The sequence below is a fragment of the Patagioenas fasciata genome, chromosome 12 (genome assembly GCF_037038585.1).
Source record: "Patagioenas fasciata isolate bPatFas1 chromosome 12, bPatFas1.hap1, whole genome shotgun sequence".
In the NCBI taxonomy this organism is placed as follows: Eukaryota; Metazoa; Chordata; class Aves; order Columbiformes; family Columbidae; genus Patagioenas; species Patagioenas fasciata.
Window position 1 is genome coordinate 11,967,679 of NC_092531.1, and position 22,756 is coordinate 11,990,434.

The following is a 22,756-nucleotide window of genomic DNA, read 5'->3' on the forward strand; positions in this document are numbered from 1 at the left end:
ATGTGAGAAATATCTTCCACTGTTTTGTCAGCTCCAGTAATGCTATTAATACTGCTTACTCCTTTGTAAATTGTATAATGTTTTAGGGTTTTTTTCAGATGCTATTATTCCTAAATTAGGTGATGGGAAGCCTGATAAAAGTAGACTGTGCTTTTTAAAAATTAAAGCATAAAAGCGTAAAAAAAAAAAAAAAGGAAAAAAAAGGAAAAAAAAAAAAGACTCAATGGTTGGGGTCTTTAATTCCTCCCTGGACACTTGTAGACACTTGGCTTCAGTGCCAGCGGAGCAACTCTCAGCAGATGACTTACCCATCTTGCTGCCACCCACTCATTCCTGACCTCCTGCAGTCCCTTCATTGATTCCTCTTGGATGGAATAACATGTCACACTCTTGCTTTTATTTTTATTCTCTAATAACCTCTGCAGTAATTGTGTTCATTTATTTTACCTGAAATTCCAGTGTTGTGGTGTCTACACTCACCAAATTACGATGCTGAAGAATACAGTGCACTCAGCAGCCATTCCTATAGCCACTTAATCTGAGCTATGACTTAGGGTGATTAAATTAGTAAGCAGCACAACTGTCTGGTTTGGGAGCTGGATCAAAGACTGTCAGTTTTGTCCATTTGCTTCAGTTAAGAATCTCCATTGCATTTCTTAGGAATGCTGACACTACCAAACCAGAGGGTGCTGAGGGAGACGTTCCTCAGCTGAAGTTCCTTAGAAAAGTTACAGTTCCTTGAAATTGAAGAAAAAGGTCACACAGCATGTGAGAAGAGACCAAGGCTACTGCGTGACGTGCATGAGGATCATGCAGAACTCCTCTCTCCAGGAAAGAGTGCAGGGATTGCGACTGCAATGGTGGGAGAGTTCTGTCAGAGAGGGAAAGGCATGTAAACTTTTTTGAAAGGGAGGATCCTAAAGCTATTTGTGCCCTAGGAAAAATGTGGAAACCTCCCAATACTCTGGTGTAGCATGGCAGCTGAAGGTCACCAGTTCAGGTGTAGTAAGCAAAATCTCATGATTCGTATGCATTCTAGGTATATTTGATGGTATTTGAAATGTTGTTGCTTGGCCAGAAGCATGCTTTCAGTGTTCTTTTTTTATATACTGACTTTGGTGAGCAACTGGAAATGAAATACCGTCTTTTTGGTGAAGGTGCTGCCTGGATACTCTCACTGTCATATTGCAGAGTACTGTAGTATGGAAGCAAGCTTGGGGATAATGCAGTGCTTACTACCCAATATGAGTAAAGATGGCAGAATTGCAATTGTAGTAGCCAATGAAACACAGAAGAGTAATTTCAGCACTGCACACTGACGTGTTTTGTTTAGGAACCTTTGCAGAGTCTTATTGGGCAAGCTATAGTCAGAGAGTTCTCGTAAAAACACTTCATTTTAGTATCTCAGCTTTCATGACTCTTTGATGTCATTTACTGAGAAAGCAATGATTTATTATTTCCCGTAGGAAGAACTGTTCCAAATTAAAATAATAAGCTTTAATTTCTATTCCCAGGTAAGCAGAAGGTAAGTCTGATGGATAGAGAGCACTGTAGATTTTTAGATGATGTGCCAGCTGGCTTTCTGTGTAGTTTATAGCTCATATTAAATATTTCTAGATTTCTTTTTTGTCATTTCCTTTGTTATTTACCTGATAGCTATTTGTTGTGCTTAGAGCAATACCATGAAGTCTGATGGTAAAGTAGGAGCCGAAATATAGACAGTGGTGTTGACAAAAGATTTAAATGAATTTTATTGGACTGGGCAAGAATATTGGAGAGGGCAGGAGAATGTGAGTATTTTTAGGCAACTCATATTTCCACAACCAGGAAGTAATCATGTTTTATTAGAAGCATTTCAGCACCAGCAAAAGCTTTTGTTGGCTAATCATAATGGGTATGTGTAAGGATGTGCAATCCTGTGCAGTTAATGCCTCCTGGGAATACTAGCAATTGTAACAATTTTTTAAAAATTAAAAAGAACAAGCAAGAAAGATGTCATAGTAATATAACTTAAAAACCAGTACATATTTTCTAGAAGAAAGGCTACGAAGTGTGAAAGCAGTGATTTTTTTTTTTTTTTTTTACTTAGAACGTAAACGTTAAATATGGTTGTGGGTTTTTTGTGTGTGGTGTTGTGTTTGTTTGTGTTTTTTTGTTTTTTGTTTTTAATGAATTATAATTCGCATTTGGCCTATTGCCCAAAAGCAGTGAACTCTATCACCCAGTCTTGGCATGTGCAGATAGATGGCCCCTTCTGTCTCTTTTGCCAGTTATTGCTTATGTTGCCAGGAAATCTTAATCACGTTGCTTGGAAGTGGCCACTGGCCCATCCGCCTACTGCCAAGCCATTACCCTGTATAAGGAGTCTGACTCAGCTTCAGCAAACAGTCTCGTAGCTCCAGCTAACATATAGGAAAAAAGGTCACTGTGCTAAGGCCACCCTAGGGGACCATATGGTGTTATGAGCTACATCATCAACATTGCAGCCATTGATGTAACCCTGATACTAACCCTGAAGCTCCACATGGACTGGGCATAACTGTGTTTTCCAAAATTAAATGTGCAATATAAACCTAGAGTGAACCACAAAATAAACACAAAAGAAAAATGTTCTCTTTAATAATGAATTCTTCGATTCATAGTTATTTTCCATTAAAACTATATATATATATATATATATATATAGTTTTAAAACCTATAAGCATCTCTAGTTTGAGAGACAAAGGAAGAAAATTAGTTGTGATTAGATTGCACTGCTACATTATTAAGAAATGTTCCATATGTTCAAGTTTCTCAAGTGTTATACGAGTTCAACCACTCTTCATACCGTAGTAGTCAGAAGAATGTACTGCCGAGGTCTAGTGAATTACAATCCTCTGGTGAATTTAGGCTCCTCATTAAGATGTTCAGTCACTTGCATTAGTTAGAAATATTGAAACTTGTTTCAAGCCTGAATAGTTCCTTTGTCGATGGAGTTCCCATTATTATCTCTATTCATGGGAAAAAGCAGAGGGTCTTCAATTATTTAGACTACAGTTATAGTTTGGACTCTTTGGTGAAAATTTGTGTCTGAAATTGTATTTGTAGCTTTTTCCAGGTGCCGAAAGGAAGAATAACTGTTTTAGCTGACAGAAGATGTGCTAGACTCCTGAGAGCGTAGCAAATGCTGTGTACACACACAGTAATTCTGGAACACAGCCACTTAGAAAATGGCAGCAAATACATTTGTAGAACTTTCCTAATAATAGCATAACAGAGCATTACTGTAACTGGTACTGTAATACCTGAAATATAGCAGAACTGGGCAACAATAAAGATGTTACCTTCTATTTTGGGGAAAAAAAAAAGTGCAGCTCAACTGCCAGCTGTGAGACTGTCAAGTAGAAAGTGCTAGCTCAACAGCATGCATTTTTATGTCAGCTACTGAATAATTCTGCTCTACACAATGACATGGAATAGTGGAATATATTCCTACCTAGTTTTATGTCTCCAGAAGAATCAAAATAAATAGGAGCTTATATTGAACTAATTTTTCCGTGCTTTTAGAAAGAATCATCCTGGCTCAACTTCAGGGGTGTTATTTTTAGGTGCTTATTTCTGGTCTTTTTCTGGGATACTGCTTCTAGATGAACTTTTGGCAAAAAATGCTGAACTTATGTTCCCCTATATAAATATACAAGAATATCATGGCATTTCAGAAACACTTTGTGGCTTTTTAAGAATAACCTCTCTGTGTGTTTTAAATGTGATTTTATGTTTGCTTGGTAATGCAGTCCATCTTATTCTACATAATTAAGTATAAAATAAGGACCTATAATATGTATTTATGTACACAACTTGAACAAAAACATTTACATACACCTATCTATAGTGATTTACCTCCTGCAGTCTAATTTCCTGTAAATTCTGTTTTTGTAATGTATTTTACTGTTTAGGTAGATAGAATGATATGGAGAAAATTGAAGCAGAGTGTTGTTTATTCATGGAGTACAAATAAATGAGAAGGACTTTTACGTGGTGATTGCTCTTTTAGAGGATAGTTCCCTTATAGGCAATTGCTTGCACTAAAATGACATGCCTGACACTCAGCTTTGAGAAGGTTTTGTAGCTCCTTGTACTGTTCATTGCTACATTTCCTGCAAAAGCCAGACCAAGCAAGCTCCAAGGTAGAAGGATTTTCAGGTAAAATATATGCTATGCTCACTGAAAGCTGCCTCCACATGACAGTGTTAAAAGGCCTCTCATGTAGGGCTAAAAACTTCACTGCTCTTCCTTAGTGAAGATGAATGCTTTACTGCCCTTTGCACATGCTGTTGTGGCAAATGGATTTGTCTCTTTGAGAAATGAAGTGAGGAGAAAGACACCTTGAGGTTACTGGGTGTGACTGGTGCACTGGAGCTGATTTGGGCAAAGGCAGAACAAGCTGAGCTATCCTGATGAATCAAATAGTAAGAGAAATAAGGCATTAAGTTTCAAAAACAGTGAATTACATTATCTTCTGGACAAAACTGAGGTGGCTGAGGTTTGACTGGGGAAGGAGAACAAGGGAGTGAAAGGTACAGAAATATACATTAATGTAAATTGATTATTTGAATTAGAGTTGAACTGATTTAAAAGTGACAGGAGATGAGGGTTTGAGTTCAACATAAGGGAATATCAGGGCATTTAACCTTGTAACTACTCTGAAGCACATCTAGTTATGCCGTCGATAGCCTCTAGAAGAAAACACCTTAGATTTTTTTTTTGGCATTTTTAGAAATTTATCTACTGTGCTTCTTCAGTCAGTCTCTTGCTTCAACACTATGAGCCAGGCATATCTACTAGTACTGATATGACATGTGACCCATCTTTTGTGACCCACAGGCAAAGCTTTAAGCTGCAGAAGCAAAGAGCAAACAAGTCCGCTGACAGAGGAGTTCTGGGTCAGGAGGGGAAAGGGGGATGGAGAGAGTGAAGGGACTGACCTTGCTGTAAATGGTGCCACTGACAGTGGGGGCAGGAGAATGGGAGCTGTGACTGTAAAAGAATGGAGGTGCGGTGACAGCCTCACTCTGCCTTCTGTTTGTATCTAAGATGAACTAAACTTAAGCACACAGCAGAGTCTGAATAGGTCTGGGCAAAGATGATGTGACAAACCTCAAACGGAAGTTAGTGCTCTGGTGTTTGGTTCTCTCAAAAACACAGAATTTGAACAAGGTTTCTAAATAGCTTGCTAGAGTTCAGCACCTGTTGAGGATGTGCAGGCATTGCTGCCTGGTAAGCCAGGCAGAGTTATAGCACTAATTGAAATTTATTGTTTTCATTGTGTTTTAATTCAAGGATTTGATAGTGTTCATCATGAAACCCAAGGTGAAGCTTAATATGCAGAATCAAAGAACGGTGGTCCTGCCTCCTATACATTGAAATCACCGTGCCTATTACATATAAAGCATTTTTATAGCACATGGTTTCTAAACTGTTAATACAAATTAACATAAATGCTATCGAATGCTACAGAAAGAGGCCATAGTTGTGTGAATGTGCATATCTTGCTTTATTTCCAGCGAAGCAGAAAGCTACATTTACCACCTCCAGACGTAGCATATTAGAAATGCAGTTAGATAAGAAAGAAAACTAATGCTTGCTATGTATGGCTCAAGGATGAAGGCAAACATGGAATTGTCTTTGTCAATCGCATTTGGGAGGTTTTAAGAAATGCGGTTGTGTGATCCGCTGTCATACTGAACAGTCACACAGATACTGACAAAATGCACAGTGTCATAAATGCAGAGCAAATGGTTGTACAACCATTTAAATGATAAAGATCCTCCACGGTACTTTCCTGCAAACCATACTGCAGATTTATCTTTCACTCAAAGATATTCATCACACTTGAGGTAAAAGGCAGCCTAGATTAGGCAACTCAGCAAATGAAAACTTAAACACTGTCAGGTAGCCAGAAGTTTTTATTCCTAGTAGGATATTGAATCTATTTTATAGAATACTTCCAGCCCAAGAAGACTACAACTGTTATCAATTCAGTGTGTATTTTGAAATTAATGCATTTTTAAATTAACTTCATCAGAACTCTTGTTGAAGGTCAGATTACCTTAAGTCTATAGACTCAGGATGTCTGTATTTCCACTGAGAAATTTTTGTTGTAATTACAAACTACTACATTTTCCAGCAAACACAGATACTTCAAATGCCATATTTTAGTGGAACAAAACACTGAAAAAAATTCCAAACCCCATCACATTGATAACCAGTCAATACTACTTAATTTTTATAGCATAAACATTTCTTTAAAGATCATTATTGCTATTTATGTTTGATAGGATATTACCTTTTTTCTTTCCTCCATGTGTATTGGCTGGGGTGATGATACAAGAAATCAGCAAAAATGAGACAAGTTGCAAACTTTTCATTTCTTCTTTCTCTGAATAAGAGTTGCGGAATGCACTGCTGAGAGATGGGAAAAGGAGAGAATTTTCAATGGTTTGCAATAAATTCTTTGCCCATTAATCATTAACCTTGAATTCTCCTCTTCACTGTGGCAGTCTCTCCTTTTATGGAAGCGGAAATGGAATTTGTTTGTTTCCCACCTCTTCTTTATTTTATGCCACTTGTGGCAGAAATAATTTGGAACTGGACCCTCCTACCTTGCTCAACAGTGCTCGGCTCTAAACACAGTGGACTTGAGGGCATGTTTTCTCTGAAATACTGCTAAAGGCCATGGGTAGCCAGCTCAAATTTGGTTGGTCAACAATTCAGTCTGAACAAATTGCAAAATAACTGTCAGAGCTGAAGGTTAAGATAAATATTTCTTTAACATAAACAAAGCCCAGTAAGGGAAACATCAAAATTCAATGTATAATAAACACTTATTTCAGGGATAAAATTGGTACCAGATTTTGGATAATCACAAAATGTTTTCATTCAAATTAAGTGAAGAATTGTTATAAGGTAAGAAATCACTAATGAAGCACAATTAACTAACCTCTCTTTCCACTTCCAGTAAAACGATCATAAGGAAGTGCATGTAGTAAATATAGGAGTCAATTCAGAGAGAAACTTACTACTAAGATGGTATGTTTTATATTGGAAATCAAAGCAGAATCTTAATTGCAGCAGTGTGTGTAAGTGCCACAGTGAACAGGTGCGTACTGCAAAAGTGTGACTGGGCAAAACATACTCTTGGCTGGGCAGTGAGTGTTACCACCGAGTGGGATCTCACACATGAGCAGGACAAAATGCTGTCCTCTGGGCCTTGTTGGCAACAGCCTGGAGCATCACTGCTTTCCCACACTAGTCAGTGTTTTAGAGACGTATTCCAGCTCATTTTAAAGGAACTGGGGGCCAGTGATGATGTAGATGTGGCAGCACAGGCCTGAGGGTGGACTGCAAATCAACCTGCATGTCCACTAATTATTGGATTGCCAGCTTGTATGGGTTCATGTCACCAACCTCCATCATTACCTGCATACCTGAGCGAGCATATAATTAGGCAGGTAGGTCTACACTGTACCTCGAATGCTTTGACATCACTGTGGAATTTCCCTTAGAAATAGGTCTCTGTCACAATAAACTTTATTCTGGGTTCTGAATGATTAAGAAGCCCTCAGGTTCGAGAGGGGTGATAGTGTAAATTCTTTGCTAAACTTAATTTGTAAAGGATTTGCAAATAGAGACAACATTTTAAAACTCTACAACTATCTGTCTCAAACTAGACTGAAACAGTGCTTGTAAACTTGAAAAAGTATATTTTGAGTATTCAGTGACTCCCAGATTTTTTATGAAGCTTCTTTTCATAATTACCAAATCTAGAATGTGTGAAATTATAGCCATACCATCCCAGCCTGAGAAATTTTTCATTGTTTTATTGTTTTTATGTGTCCCAGCTAAAAGATTTCTCTCTCTTCTAGAAGACAGTAAGTCTCATAGCAGAACCTGTATGTTACACTACAGAAAAAAGTATTCTCAGCAAAGCAACTCTGCTGTCATGCTTGATACATTCTTTTGGCACAGAAGTGCATGCTTCATGGACAGTGGTCTATGGCGCTGGATGTTGCATGAATAAAGGAGAAAAATAGAGATCATGTCCTTTCCCTGCTCACTCCAAAGAGCTTCGAGTCTAGGAGCCAACAGACAGCTAGAAAACTCTACAAGTGATCTACACCAGCATCTGAAGTGTTGTCAAGAATGAGTGATCTGTGTGTGTCAAAGTATACTAATAAATAGGGAATACAAAACCTGAGGTGATAAGATTAAAATGACTGGCTGATAAATTCTTTTTGCAGCAGTGTTTTCTATGGATATGAGCTAGAAAAGGATTTGCAGTAATTGAGACAGTAGGTAGAACTTGGAAAATAATTTGGGCTGTGATGGTGGACAGGAAATGCTGTATTTTAGCAAAGTTAACACTGGTAGCAATTACTGGTATGATTTAGCATAGCTTTGCATTGAACTTAAGCTGAAGGTGATGTGAAGATCACAGAACTGACTGACAGTTGGATGTTGAAACTGACCACAGTAATCAAGAAAGTAGAGAGCATTTAGGGGTAAAAAATATTATAAGCTTATTATCTCCAGACAGGAATTGTTCTGAAACAGGCTGGTAGAACTGTCAGGTACCAGAACAGGCTGTTGGATCTTTGTGAGGAGATCGCCTGGAAAAAAAGTCTATAAATATCAGATGTTGGATTTACTTCTCACTAGAGAACCCATGTATGAAACCAGAATGGCATTGTGAGCATCTTATGAAGGATTGCTTGAAGTTGCAAGAGGAAAACTGGGAAAAGGAGTTGGAGAAGGAGGAGGAACCTGCCTTCCTCCCTGCTCTCTGCATCACTTCATTTGGCAATCCTGCATGAGTCATTGCGAGTATTAATTTGTCTTTTCAGTGTTGACAGAATATCAGCAATAATGGTGAGAGAGCTAAGCTGTGTTGTGGGAATAATTGTACAGCATTTGAACAACAGATTCCACAGTGCGTATCCAATATGACTTTATGTAGCACAAAATTGTATGCTGTGGCACATTAGTCCACAGAGTGCAGAAGCAATTGTGTTCTGGAGGAAGGAGCTGTTCTCGATGGCCTCTATAGCATTGCCATGCAATATGTTTTTGGAGTGTGTGTTCTGTTGGGTTTTTGTTGTTTTTTGTTTGCTTGGTTTGTTGTTTTGTGGTTTGTTTTTGGTTTTCCCTAGGTCCCTTCTCCATTTGATTCGCATAAGTAATTCCAATTACCTTTGTTATCTACTCCTAAAGAAAAGAATGGCTCTCCTGCAATGTAATGAATGTTAGAGGTAGATGACTCCTGATAAATAATTTTCCCGTTAATCCAAGTATTGAAATCATAACCTTTGCCATCTTCAGTATGTTTATCTGGTCACGCGGTAAAGTCACCTACTTTGCTCGAGCTGTTCTCAGCTCAGTTAATTGTTATGTCTGTATAGCATGTATAATATCATATTAATATATAACTTGAATTGTTTTAGGAATTAGTTCCTTATATAAAAAAGTATAATAAGGAGTCTTTGGTATGTTATGAGAACAGAAAAAATGGAGATGGGTATTTGTCAGAAGGGACTGTGCAGTAGCTACTCAGCGTTACCTGCTGCATGTTGCATCACATACTGAAATGTCTTTTTTCAGCCACATTTGAGTCTATATGAGGTGCAGTGAGTGGGAGCTGCAATATTCTGGGTGAAAAACATTGCAGCAAAAATATGATCCTCTGGAAAAAAGGGTCCTCATATTAGTCCACTGGTCAATCATAGGGACTGCTGTCTGAATTAAACTGGGTACTTTTGAGACACTAATAGCTGTCTGCTGATTTGCCTGAGCAACATGAACTGTGAGACTGCTCTGCTACAGTACTGCACCACTGGCAAGGACGAAATTTCCAACAGCTGAATACAACACAGGTTCTAGAAAATCAGGAAGCAAAAATCTTAGGGACTTTAAAAAAACTGGGAGATTGATGTAGGACAATGACACCTGGAACATGCAAGCTACACAGTGTCCTGATGTGGCTTTCAAGAGTGAGTGGAAGGTTTATTCTTTAGAGTTGGGTATTTTTGTTACCTGTGCTCTAGGTAAGGCAAGTGGATAGTTTGGTATTTGCAAAAACCTTGATTCTTAAAAAGAATATCTAAGTTCTTAAATTTAAGGTTTAAATATGTTAAGCAAAAAATTTAAAGCATGCATTAAAAAAAAAAAAAAGCAGTTATTCTTCTACCAAGTAAGTAGATCTAAACTCTTTTTCCATAACACCTAGCATTGTCACATTACTTCATTTTCTGCACGGAAATCGCTCATATCTACTGTAGTGATCTGGACTTTTTAATTTTAAATATTAAATTTAAAAATAGATAATCCAAATTGCTCTCCCATGGAACAGATAGAATACTTTGTATTTCATAGAGGGTAGTGCTTTGCCTACTTTACATGAAATAGAACCTTTTCTTAAACACACAGCATCCAACCCCAGATCCAAATTTCTGGTTTATGTTGCTGTGCCTTTATCTAGTTCATGTATACTGTAAGAGGGCTTGATAATCTTCTCTCTTCTGCTAGAGATGCTGCTTGTACAACATATACCCAGGAGGTATACTCTTAATCAGAATCCCCATCTGCTTCTTTGCTAACGTTCCAATTATAGTTAGACCTCTTGCACGTACTCACATCTATAATAAAATTGATGGTTTCACTATTGAGAAGCAGCATGTGACTAATGGTGCATTGTACCAGGCACACTTTTGCTTAAAGTATCATTCTAATCAAAGTTAAATAAAGGAACACAGCAGAAATTTGTCAGGCATACAGTCCTGTTTTTTTCCCGATTTCACACTGTTCATCAAGATGGTTTTCAATCACCTGAAGATCAATAACAGTATAGTACAAGATGTTCTTTCAGGTTTAGAAGAGATTTTATGGGCCAGAACTTCAGCTGGCATAAATTGCCTTCTGTGCAGCTATAGCGATTTTTACCAGCTGAGGATCCACCCTGTGTTCCTATAATTACCCGCTGGCATGTGAAAAAAGATTAATGTGATGGTTATGCTAATACATCTGAGGTTACAGAGCAAGAAAGTTTTTATGTGGTTGAATTTTTAATGCAATTTTAAAATCCAGAATTTATTCTGCCTGTTTCAATTTTCCTAGGATTTTAAAAAATCAAATAACTCTGAAGAGACATTTTTAGATTGACTTTTGTGTGTGGATTCATGGCCTATGTCAAGCATACAGCAGCTGCACATGAGTCTGAAACTTCCTTTACAGCAACAGCTACTGAGCCATCATACTTTTCAGTGTTAAATTCACAATCAAATAATTGATCAGCAGGCTTTGTTTTCTGATATGAAAGAAAACCACTTATTTGTATCAGCATAGTCTTGCAAAATACATGTTTCTTCTGAAAGATGTATTTCATACTCAGTAGTCTTCTTCCAAGCCACTTTTTGCGGCTGCCTTGCTTGATCACCTCCCTCACATCAAACAGAAGCACATCTGAAAGAGATGAATCCAGAAGAAAACCAACACCACTCTCTCCCTTCCCTTTCTCACTGCTCTACTTAGGAGGGAGGCTTGTTAACAACAAATAGAAAGCAGACTTGTTTCAGAAATTGATTTATGTTTCTACTGAATAAAGAAGACAACAAGAACAAGACAACTCGGGCTTATTGTAGGCAACATACTTGAAGAGGATACACTTGAAAGCACTTAAAACAAAAGGCAGAGAACCATGCCAGAGTAAAGGAACGTGGAAGACATGAAACATTCAGGTGCTGATTGATGATGACTCTAAGGCGTTAACACGCTCACAAGAGCAAAACCTGCATCTCTGTGGAGCCACTGTCACTGAAATTGTGTCTTTATGAAAAGGGAAGAACCAACAGACAAGAAAGCTGAAAGAAGAATAGGATTAAAATACATGAGGTAGATACAAACATATAGATCTGAACAAAGAAGCCGAAATTTTTTTGCCAATTAGGAGACACAATGAGAAACACAAACCTGATATCTGAACAGACAAAAGCCTTCGCAGCATAGCCAGACTAATCAGTAGCAAAAAACATTTCCAGGCAATAATTTCTTCGGTTCCTGCTGACCACCTGATTTTCAACACCCATGTCTGAAACAAGTGGTTCTGGCCACTGGAGCCAGGAAGCACTTTCAATGGCAATATTGAAGGTCTAGGTGAAAGACAAACAAACCAAGCCAACCAACCAAAAAAAACCCCACCAAAACCAAACAAACACCCCCCCAAAAAACCCACACACATTCTCAAAAAAAAACCAAGGCCACAGACCCTGACAGAGGCAGGGGGAACCTTTCTTTGAAACATTCTTTGTTCCTTTCTCACCTCCCCTCACCCTGGTGTCTCCGTGCTCAGACTCAGCAGCCACCACGTTTTGGCTTTCTGCATTGCAATACTGGAGTCATTATTAGCGAGTGTAAAGAAGGAGAGGATGAGGAAGTATGGTAGGGGATGTAACAGTTTGAGGTGGTTAATTTTCAACCCTAGATGTCTTGTTTAGTTCAGGACCTGAAACAGCTCTTGGTAGTCTTGGTAGAACTTAGCTACTGGATTGGGTAGACCTTTAGAGCTGATGTATTGTGGCAGTTCCTACATTTCTATAAGATTAGAGGAGATTATAGGATAGACAATTGGCTTACTTGAGGAATGAAGAAGCCTTAACTACTTTGAGCATCTGTTAGGATAAACATACGTTTAAAATCTTCTCCAAATTTTCTGAAAATCTGGTCTGAAATACTGCCTGAAAATATTTTCAGGAGCTTTACCTTCCAAAGATGTATGGAGCTAGGCAGAACAAAGGAGCAGTAAAACAATATTGCAAGTATTTAACCTTTTTGAACCTTAACATTTCAATCTAGGTTTGTATTCTGTTTGGCATATGGATTTGAATCAGTTTGATCAATCTTAATTGATTTGTGACAAGCAATGCGATCTTTTTAATGGGATTTATATTGGCAGATTTTGTAATCAGCTGCCTGCTTTTTTTCCTTGGCAATTCTGCAGGTGTACCAAAGGCATTTGAAAGTTCAGTGTGGCTTCTCAGTCTGCTTACTGCTGCCATGATGGGAGCGGTGTTCTGTGGGACTGGATTTTATCAGGGTTATGCTGGTTGCAAGCTTTTCTGGAAAATGCACAAGTTTATGCTTATTTCCTATGCTAGGATGAACATATCTAAAACTTTCTGGTTTATTTCTAAAGGTAAGGCTATAAGACTACCGTGTAACTACTTTTTATCCCAAGTGACCAGTAGTGTTCTGCAAATTGACACCATTAAAGAATATGACTGTCAAATTGTAGCTTGTAATAAGTAGTGTATTATCTGTAGGTGATGTTTTATGCCCCTGAGGGAATGTGTAGGAAAAGCTTTTGCCAGACATAAGCTATGGATCATTTGTCATTCTCTGACACTGAAGAATCTCAGACTCAGCACCAGACTTGTTTGAAATTGAAAACTATATAAACTATATACACTCCAGCCTCTTAAAATACAAGTTGATCTCTTAAAATGAAAAAAAAAAAAAAAAAAAAAAAGTACCTCTGGGTAGGAACAGTTAACTACGTTTTTGCATGACTGGCTGAGTAATACATGTGCTTAATACACAATAGTGGGTAAAATGTTACAAATTAAGCTGGAGGAAGATGCTCTGGCAGTATCTCCCCACATGTGCCCTGTCAGGATACTCCCAGTTCAATCCACAAGAAAACAGCTCAAAAGGCAGAGCAGTCGTTGGACAAAGACTTTGGCAGAACCCTTCAGACAGTGGAAAGTGCTTCAAGCTGGTTTCTAGCAAGTATGGGCAGTCAGGTTGCCTTCTGCATTCCCTCGATGCGGGGTGGGGGAATACTGTTGTTCCCTTCAGTCCCATAGCAGTTTTGTCTATTATTGGAACCAGATTTCATCTAACAAAAAGAAAGGACAGCCTACAGAAAATGTGTGCCTCGTTCTTATTGGAAGGGCAGTAGAAGATAGGGAGGGGTTATTTTACTGAACTCATTTGAGAAACTAGTTTCCTAGAGACAGCTATTGCTCTTTGAAGATTTCTCCCTATATGTTGTACTATACAAAATTTAGTGCTGAATGATCCAGTGTTTATTTCAGTGACAATTGTATGTTGGAAATTATCTTGCTCAGGAGATTATTCAAGCAATGGGGAAGTTTAGTTATGCTGCTACAGAACAGTAGAAGAATCATTGACTTTGTTCACATAAATAGAAATTATTGTAGCCTACTAGAAAGAATTGTAATACTTATTTCTCTGTTAGTTCTGGAACTGAAAATCTTTGATTTCTGGATTAACCATGGGATAATGGATTAAGAATATTGGCATTCCAAAGTCCACAGTTGTTGAAGCGATTCACAGGAACAATTCAGTATTAGATTTTAAGGGACTGTGACCATGAATTCAAACCATTTCTTGGTAGCATCCTGTAAACACTGATGTTCCACAATTTAAATGAGAAATGGGAAGAGCTATTAAACACTGAATTTAACACAGATGTTTCCTGTTATAACAGATCAGTAAAATTTCAGTATTCAGTGGGCCTTTAACACCCACTCTCCATCTGTGGTATTCAATTTTAGCTTTGTGGAATAGGCCAAAAGAGCAGGCATACAATTAAAAAGAAACCCCACCAGGGTGTTTTCTCTAGCTTCACTTTATTTTTTTCTAAATATGTTCCTTCTTTTCTATGTGGAAACATTTTATGGAGGGCAACATAGATAAGACAAAGCTAGTTCTCCATCTGGGAGTCACACATTGCAGCCAAGTGCACTGCAAAAAAGCCCTTGAGCATATGCTACGTATATAAGTGCTAATTGAGAAAGTCTGATATGTCGGTTGCGTAATCATATTATTCTTCGCCAAATGACCAGTTTGTGCTTGTAGCTTTTATGAAGCTCTGTTCAACACAGCGCTTGAGAAGTGTCTTTGCTTTGGGGAGGAAGCAGAGCAAAAGGCTGAAGCCAGTGGCGCAAGGTGCAGTAAGTTTCTGCTATCGTTACCTTTCTTGTGAACGGCAAAGGGAAAGAGGAAGCTGACCTGTTCTCCAGAAGCGTGGCTTAGAGATTCAGCCCGGCTACAGCAGGTCAGCAAGGATTGGTGCTATGCATTAAAAAAACAACAACAAGAACAATAACCTATTAATGACCAAATCTAATAGCATGACAATAAGTATTGTAGTTTCCAGCTGTTTTGTCTTTGCTTTTGTTCTGTCTCCAATACGCCATGCTGCTGAGAACAAATTTTGTTTCTTTCTGCATCTTTATCTGTTGGCAATTCTCTCCCTTATTAATTCCTGCCCAACACTGACGACCTGTGGTTCAAGCTCACCTGCCTATGAGGTTTTCAAGCAATCTACATATGTTTCCCACTGATGGTAGTATCGTTTACTGTTAAAAGGAGTTCATTTAGGAACGTAATGTACTGTGTCCTGTGCAGCATCAGGCAAAACTGGTTAAAAAAAAATGCCCCCAAAGCAGATGTGTTTAATGCCACCATTAATATTGTTTACAGGTTGGAAAATGAAAAAGTGATGAAAAGTAGCCTTCTGGTTTCTCGAGCTGTTTTGTTTTGAATAGTTTTGTTGTCTTTTGCGAAATCTCTTTAAACAATTCCACAATATCTAGCTTAAAAACAGAAGCAGGAACATTGTATCTAGTGCTTAAAATATGACATTCGGGATGAAGTGTTTGGATCTGGCTTCTTTCTGTGTCCCTAATTTCCTGTTAGCTCATTGGTTATTCACTCAACTTGCCAATGGCTCAGATGTCCCATTTGCTAAAGGGGGTCTAATAGTACTTATGTTTCTGGAGTATAGTGAGGCTGAACGAATCCTCTGTAACTGACATTGTATTTTCTGAAGGAAAGGTGCTATGTAAGTCAAAGTAATAATTTTGTATCTAATTGAATACTTCAATCTAGCAGATGGGAGCAAAGCTTAAAAAAACATGGAACATTTTTTTCCCTTGCATATTTCTGCTATTTTTATATCTCAGAACTCACTTGGAAATGAATGCCTGTTAAACGAACATAAATGTTAACAGAATACATTTTCCCACACACAGTTATATGTGCCTACATCAAAAACTTTAATTTCAGATTTATTGTTTTTTAGACCACACACATTAGCAGGGCAGACTGCAAACGCAGGGAGGCAAACAGCGATTCCATGTGCTGTTTGGCTGGAGCTCAGCTTTTCTCCTTCGCAGTGGGGCATTGCATCCTCCCATCGCCTCCCCACGTCCATGGGGATTCTGCACGTTCAGCAGGGCAGATGTTTTCTCTTTCTAATGAAAATAATAGCTCCCAAAAGTTCTTGCCTGTCTTTTACAATCTTGTGGGCTGATCAACTTTCTGCGGGTTTTGAGAAAATATTGGTTGCTGTCAGGGAAAGGTGAGGTGTGCCGTGCCTCCATTCACAGCAAAACGACACCCACCGCAGAAGACTGTGGCCTCGTCATCTGCTGCAGTAGATAACTAAAGGCTTTTTTTGCTGTTATAGCCAACAGTAAACTCAGATTTCTTTGCACACAGGCTCACTGCTTCTGCTCTGGTTCCTGCATTGGCATGAGCTTGTGCCTCTGCCTTGCCCTTGATTGCACTTTCAATCTGTGCTTCTTTTTCTAGGGCTTCTGAGTGGGGACCTTGATAGTTGTCTTTCCCAAAACCTTAAAACATGACAAGTTATTTGTTGAACAAATTGGGGGTCAGTCTAAAATGCATTTACTGTGGAGATGAAGAGCCCTGTTGCAAAGGGCTCATCCATAGGATGCAAACCTTGCTAAGCCCACACTTGCTGTGGCACCGTGGACCTGTACCTCCATGTCTGTGGGTTTCTTCACTCTGCACTGTGGCATGAAACCCAAAGCAGCCACCGCTGGCCTGCAGTGCCCTCCCACCAGCCCTCGGGAGAGCAGGTGACCAGGCAGCTAGCTATTCCTCCTGAGATTTTATGAGCTTAGTTCAAGCAGGGCTCAGTGCCCTTCTATGTATTCCTTTCTCTTCTGCATTCTAATTATAACTTTAAAATTATTACTATTTTTTAATTTATTTCCAAATTCCATTTGGCATCTTGTACCAAAATTTCCTGCAGAGGAATAATTCTTGTCACAACCTTTCTTGTCACATTCCCTCACAGATGGTCCAATCTGCTCTGCAGTTCAAGTCTGACAGCTAGTTAATCTGGCAGTGCAGGAACACACATTTGAAATGCAAGTTCTGGATCAGCTTCATGTAAACACCTCAGCTATGTTCTATACCCCCAGACTGTAGGTATGCAATGGCACACAAACCAGATGTAAAGAGAATGATCCTGCTACTAGTGCTTACATGTACTTTGGGAGGGAGATCCATATTTGGTACATATTCAAAGACACATGAGAAGTGTTTACCTTTTCAGACTAAGGTATCTGGCAAGCTTGGCCATGGTAGCACAAATTAATTAAGACAGACATATGCCATTCCTTTCTAACCACAATGGATATGGAAAATATATCTATCCGTGTTTTGATTTATTTTATTACTTCATCTGCCATAGCCCTGACCGGGACTACACAGCTTATGCTACTGCAGATACACAGCAGATTGTGGCAATTAAGATGCTACATGAGGTGATTCGACGCATATCTATTTCTGTGTAGACCATCACTCACTAAAGTGTTCCCCTCCAGTGAGCAAAGGAAATGAAATCTTCTCTGTTGATTTGAAGTAAAAGGCCCTACAGAATTACCTGTGCCAGTTCAGGTGTGTCTTTGCAGTCTAACCACACCACCTGGCTCCAGGGAGATGTTCTCCAAAGAAGTCAGATGTCTGAAGAGAGACAATCTGGCCACAGAGTGTGTGGGTACCCAGCTACTTCTCACCACCTTCCATCTCAGGATAAAAACAATGAGCAGCATAGAAGGGCTGCGGTACCAAGCGTTTGCAGAGTACTCCTCTGCGTTCGTGGCATATTCCACTGCAAATGCTAACCTCAGGTAAGAGGTGTTGGGGACTGGAGGGAAATACAGAGTTCAGTCACATTTGTTTAGTGCTGTGAAATTTTTGGCAATGTTGTTTCTCATTGTTTAATCCAGGAAGCCAGCTTGGGCTGAAACCTGCAGGGTTGGCCGTTTTACATCAGAACCTGTATCCAAATCAGTCTTACACATCCTGAGCTCATCTTTCATGGTGCCACTTTAAAGACACAGTTTAGAAGCTTGCCTTAGAGCTCAAAACATTTTTGGACAAAAGGAGTATTTTCATATGTTTGTGTAGTGTCTAGCATGGGGGATGAGACCTTCTAGGAATCACCTATATGTGAGCAATGATTAACTGACAATAGCAATTTCCTTATTGCTTTGTATGAAACAGGTTACATAAACCATTAGGATTCTTTCTTTTCTTTCTCTTTCTTTCTTTCTTTCTTTCTTTCTTTCTTTCTTTCTTTCTTTCTTTCCTTCTTTCTTTCTTTCTTTCTTTCTTTCTTCTCTGTCGAACAGTTCTTGGTTTCTTCTTTCTCTCTTTTGTAATTTATCTTTTTATTTCTTGGACACATTGAAGAATTTGGTCCCCATCCTCATTAAAAATGTGAAGGATAGTGGTTTTCAGCGATAAGGTTTATTGTAGAAGATAATTCTCTAAAATCCAGATGTAAGTAGAAATGTTTATTTTGTTGTAGTACACTAACACATTGCTTTCAAACTTGCATCAGTGGCTTAGGGTGATTTCCTAAAATGTTATACAAGGTGACTGAGAAAAACAAGCCCTTTCATGGTAGGTCAGAATTTGCTATTCATGGACTTTCACCTCCTCTAGAAAACAAGAAAGGGAGGTGGAACTCAGAAGCTATTGCACTAAACATTTCCAAAAGTTTGGCAAAGCATTTATCCAATGCTTTACACTGTATATTTGTTAGATTAAATTCTGTACTCTCTCTGGTTAAACCATCTTACTCTAAGGTACTATTTCTAAAACATCACTGAGTTACACGTACATGCTTCTTGTAATCAACTCTGGGAATGTTGAAGGGGTGTTGTGTTACTGGTGCATTACACAAATGCATAATTCATTACAATTACAATAATTTCATTTTGATACAGAAGGTCTAATAAAGATGCACTTTTACTCAGTACCACAAATCTTATTTCTGAAACATATTTAAAACACAGTTTGTAACTAAAAAGTTGAGAAGTTGTTTGCTTGGATTCTTTTGTTGTTGCTGGTTTTATTTGTTTTCTGTTTGTTATAGAACTGCAGGACTGTTCTAATCCTCTTATTTTTTTTTTTAGAAAAAAAGGTTATTGTGTTTCTGACAACCACATGCCATATTGATTTTTTTAATTGTGTCTTCCATTCTGTTTGTTACAGATTAGTGAAATTACCATGAGGAATTGTACAAAAGTTATTACACTTCAAATATGTGGTTTTGTTATTGCAGAAGAGAAAACTGAATTCCATTTGCTCTGAAATGACAGTCTCCAAATGGCAGCAAACAAATTCCTCAAAATGCTACCTCTATTTTTGCCTGTCCATTCCGTATGGTATTTGTCAAGAGATAAGTTAACAAGAAAATTCAAATGAGTCATTTACTCAGACTTTAAGGCTGAGTATTGAGCAGAACATTTAATGTCAAATTTTCCCACTCCCTTTTTCTGCAGAAGTAAGAAATTCAAATCAAGAGATCAGGATGCCATTATGCTTTTATAGATCATATATAAATGTAAATTTTGAGATGGTTGCATAATTTTTCTGTAATGCTTCTTAGTGAAAAAAATAAAAGTTTGCATAAAAGCTATTAGAAGTGTCCTTAGGGATCCCAGTGAGGTGATGATAATTTTTGTCATGAATTAATCTTAGAAAATTTCACAGTAGCAAAAATCCTGAACATTTAAAGAAATACTATAAGAACTGTTCTTAAATATTTGAACTGGCATAACCCCAGGTCTGCCTCTCAAAGGTACTGAATATTCTTGATTTTAATTGACTTCTGATTCCTTCCCTCTGAAAATAATCAGTTTCAAAATAAGTGAGGGTTTGGCAATAGGGTAATTACAAGAAGAATCACTCTTTAAGAGGGGGTTTAAGGTAATGCATAAACATATATCTTTACATATAGTTTTGTTTTTCCATTTAGACTTAGGTGGAGTTGGTCTACCGCAAAGAACTGTAGCTTCCAGATCCTTTTTGGTTTACCTGTAGGTTTTTGATATCCTTTTTGCCTGTTTCAGGGCTGGATTTCATGCATTTCAATGCTTGTTCCCTTTGAGAGGAACAAAGTACATAATGAAATTAAGGTCTTGTTTGGAATTCCAGGACACGTGTATCACACTTTAGATTTCACAGCAAAGGCTATCCAGGCTGTATCACTGCAGATGAATACAGCTGTAGTCCTTAGAGAGCCATCAGTACCAATATGGAGCATATTGTGTGCAGCCAGGCTTCGTTAGGAATTTTGGCAGCCTAGGGCAGGTTTGGACATATGGTATTCTGTTTGTATTTGCTTACATTTTGATCCATGTATCCCTGTATTTTACTCATACACTGTCAGAGAAGCTATTAGTCTGGATTAAAAGGTGATGATTTCATTTTGTAAAACAAAACAAAAAGCAAAAGGAATTGCTTTTGGGAGAAGATGAAACCATTACTTAGAAGAAAAAATTACCTGAAGTTCTTCTCAAAAGTGAATACAACAGAATATGAAAACAAATAATTTAGATAATAACTTGCAAATAAATATTTAGACAATATCTCCTCGTTCTTTCAGTGCATGTGATTTGCTAAGTCTAAGCTGTGTAAGCAATTTTGTATTAAACACTTGGCTTCATAGTGATAGCTGCTAGTAATGAATTTCATGGCCCAGTTACTACTGATGTGATAATGGCTGACGTTGTGTAATGTTGGCAGTTTCCTAACGTGCCAAATAAGGAAAATTCAAGTGTTAAATGTCCATCCACATCACTATTTCTGAAAGAAAGTGCTTCCCTACAAGGTGCTTAGTTTCACTGGTGCTTATGAATAGGAGTGGTGCTCTTCTGTTAGGGAAACTGGTTGTGGATTTTGCCCAGGCAAACCAGGTGCATTAAGACTAGTGCGTACAGAGAAGCAAAGCCCTTGAAAATCTGACTTTTAAAGAATTGACTTTGTATCACGAAGTATTAAGCCAATGTGTGGCTGGAGAATTGTGCTGCAATACTGCCCAGCCGGGTGCAGCGATGCTGATGCTTCGGTGCTCTCTGCTCCGGGGCTGGTGGTGCCTCTGGCGTGGGTCCTGGGGATGCAGCTGACCCCTGGCTTTACAAGTTAGTCAGGACTATGGAGCTCCAGTCACCTCCTGCCCAAGCAATAGCAAAATGCCATGCAGTCCTCTTCTGGAACAGACTGATTCATGAGGAGAATAACTTTCAGTCCCAGAAGAAAGTGAATAAAATTCCCTAAAAACTTGGGCTCCCAAAGGAGGAGCTACTACAATATATATATGCACCATAAATACCTTAAAAGTGCATGAGCTGCAGCGGCTAGTATGATGTCTACTGGGAAACAGGTTTCATTTTTCTGTTTCTTTCAAGATTTATTGTACTGTTTTGAGTGACAGAAACTCAGACCTGTAGAAAATGGAACATTTCAGAAGTGAGTGTGTTCTTTTTCCTGAGCAGGCAACCTGGTCACCTGAAAGAATACCGGTCCTTCTCCTTTGGTGATGACAAGTTGGGTGGCCTTTTAAAAATAGCCCTAAATAATATTTTTATTGTGCAAGTGTTAGGGAATTTTTGTGGTGAGCTTTCTAGATTACTATGGTATAACAGTTTTAAATATAGGCAACATAAGCATCACATCTTGTAACTTCAACTGCTAACTTTGAAACCAAAAATCATCCTACGACTACAGTTCTTGGACTTCGTTCAGTCAACCTTTGAAGAAAGAGAATGTGGTTTTTGTATAAATCAGGACCAGACTTAAACACATGGGGCAATTTGCATGCTGAATTTGAAGTTAAGATTTGACATAACAAAGGATATTATGAGAAACTATGGTGAAGTTTAAAAAAAAAAACAGTACAAAGCTGAAGTTTATTGCCAGTACTGTTCTTGCAGATCAAAGCTATGCTAATATGGTCTAGGGTTACTTTAATATTTTGTAGCTTCTCATTCCCTCAGTGCATGTTTTGAGCATGCATATCACTCACTTGCTTTTGTAATAAAATAACTTGAAAAAGCCTTCTGCTTTGTGTTGGCCTTCTGAGGTAAAAAGTCAGAGATGTTAAGTCTCACATTGCTTGCTCCAGTTTCATTATATTTGAGGAAAGAAATATGCAGTACTTCCTCAATAACTGGATTGCTGTAAGGAAGGGGTTTTTTTTACCTGGATAATGAAATTGTATCCTAATTATTTTCCTGGTGTTCTTTGTATGATATATATATAGGAGGTTGGCAACATGTTAACAACTACTGCACAGCATGATGGAAAGCTTTGAAAAGGAATTTTTTCTTTACAGATGGATGAGTGGAATCTTTGCAGTCTTCCTGAAAGATGTACTGTGCAGCTTTTGATTCTCTGTGCAGGAAGAGGTGTGTGTATATTCTGAATATAATTATGGGTCAGAGTGTAAATGTTAGGCTCTGTGAACACCATGACTAAAAACAGACCTATCAATTATGTCAGTGGGAGGTTACTGCCAAGATCAAAAGTAGTTTATAGGCCTGGCTAAGTCTGCACTCATGCAGCTTTGCTGGTGCAGCAATCTCAATCTGCTAGC

General features: G+C 38.3%; 1 protein-coding gene across 2 annotated transcripts in view; it reads right to left on the bottom strand.

Moving 5' to 3' along the window:
* LIPC (lipase C, hepatic type) overlaps nucleotides 1-6,481 on the bottom strand; it is a 51,793-nt gene extending 45,312 nt beyond the window's left edge. Inside the window, exon 1 of one of the 2 annotated variants that reach the window (XM_065847733.1) lies at nucleotides 6,326-6,481. In XM_065847733.1, coding sequence (XP_065703805.1) covers nucleotides 6,326-6,407 — 82 coding nt within the window. In that variant the 5' untranslated portion in view covers nucleotides 6,408-6,481. The remainder of the gene's footprint in view (nucleotides 1-6,325) is intronic. The other variant, XM_071813869.1, reaches the window with a different exon arrangement.
* Between the last annotated feature and the right edge of the window lie 16,275 nt (nucleotides 6,482-22,756).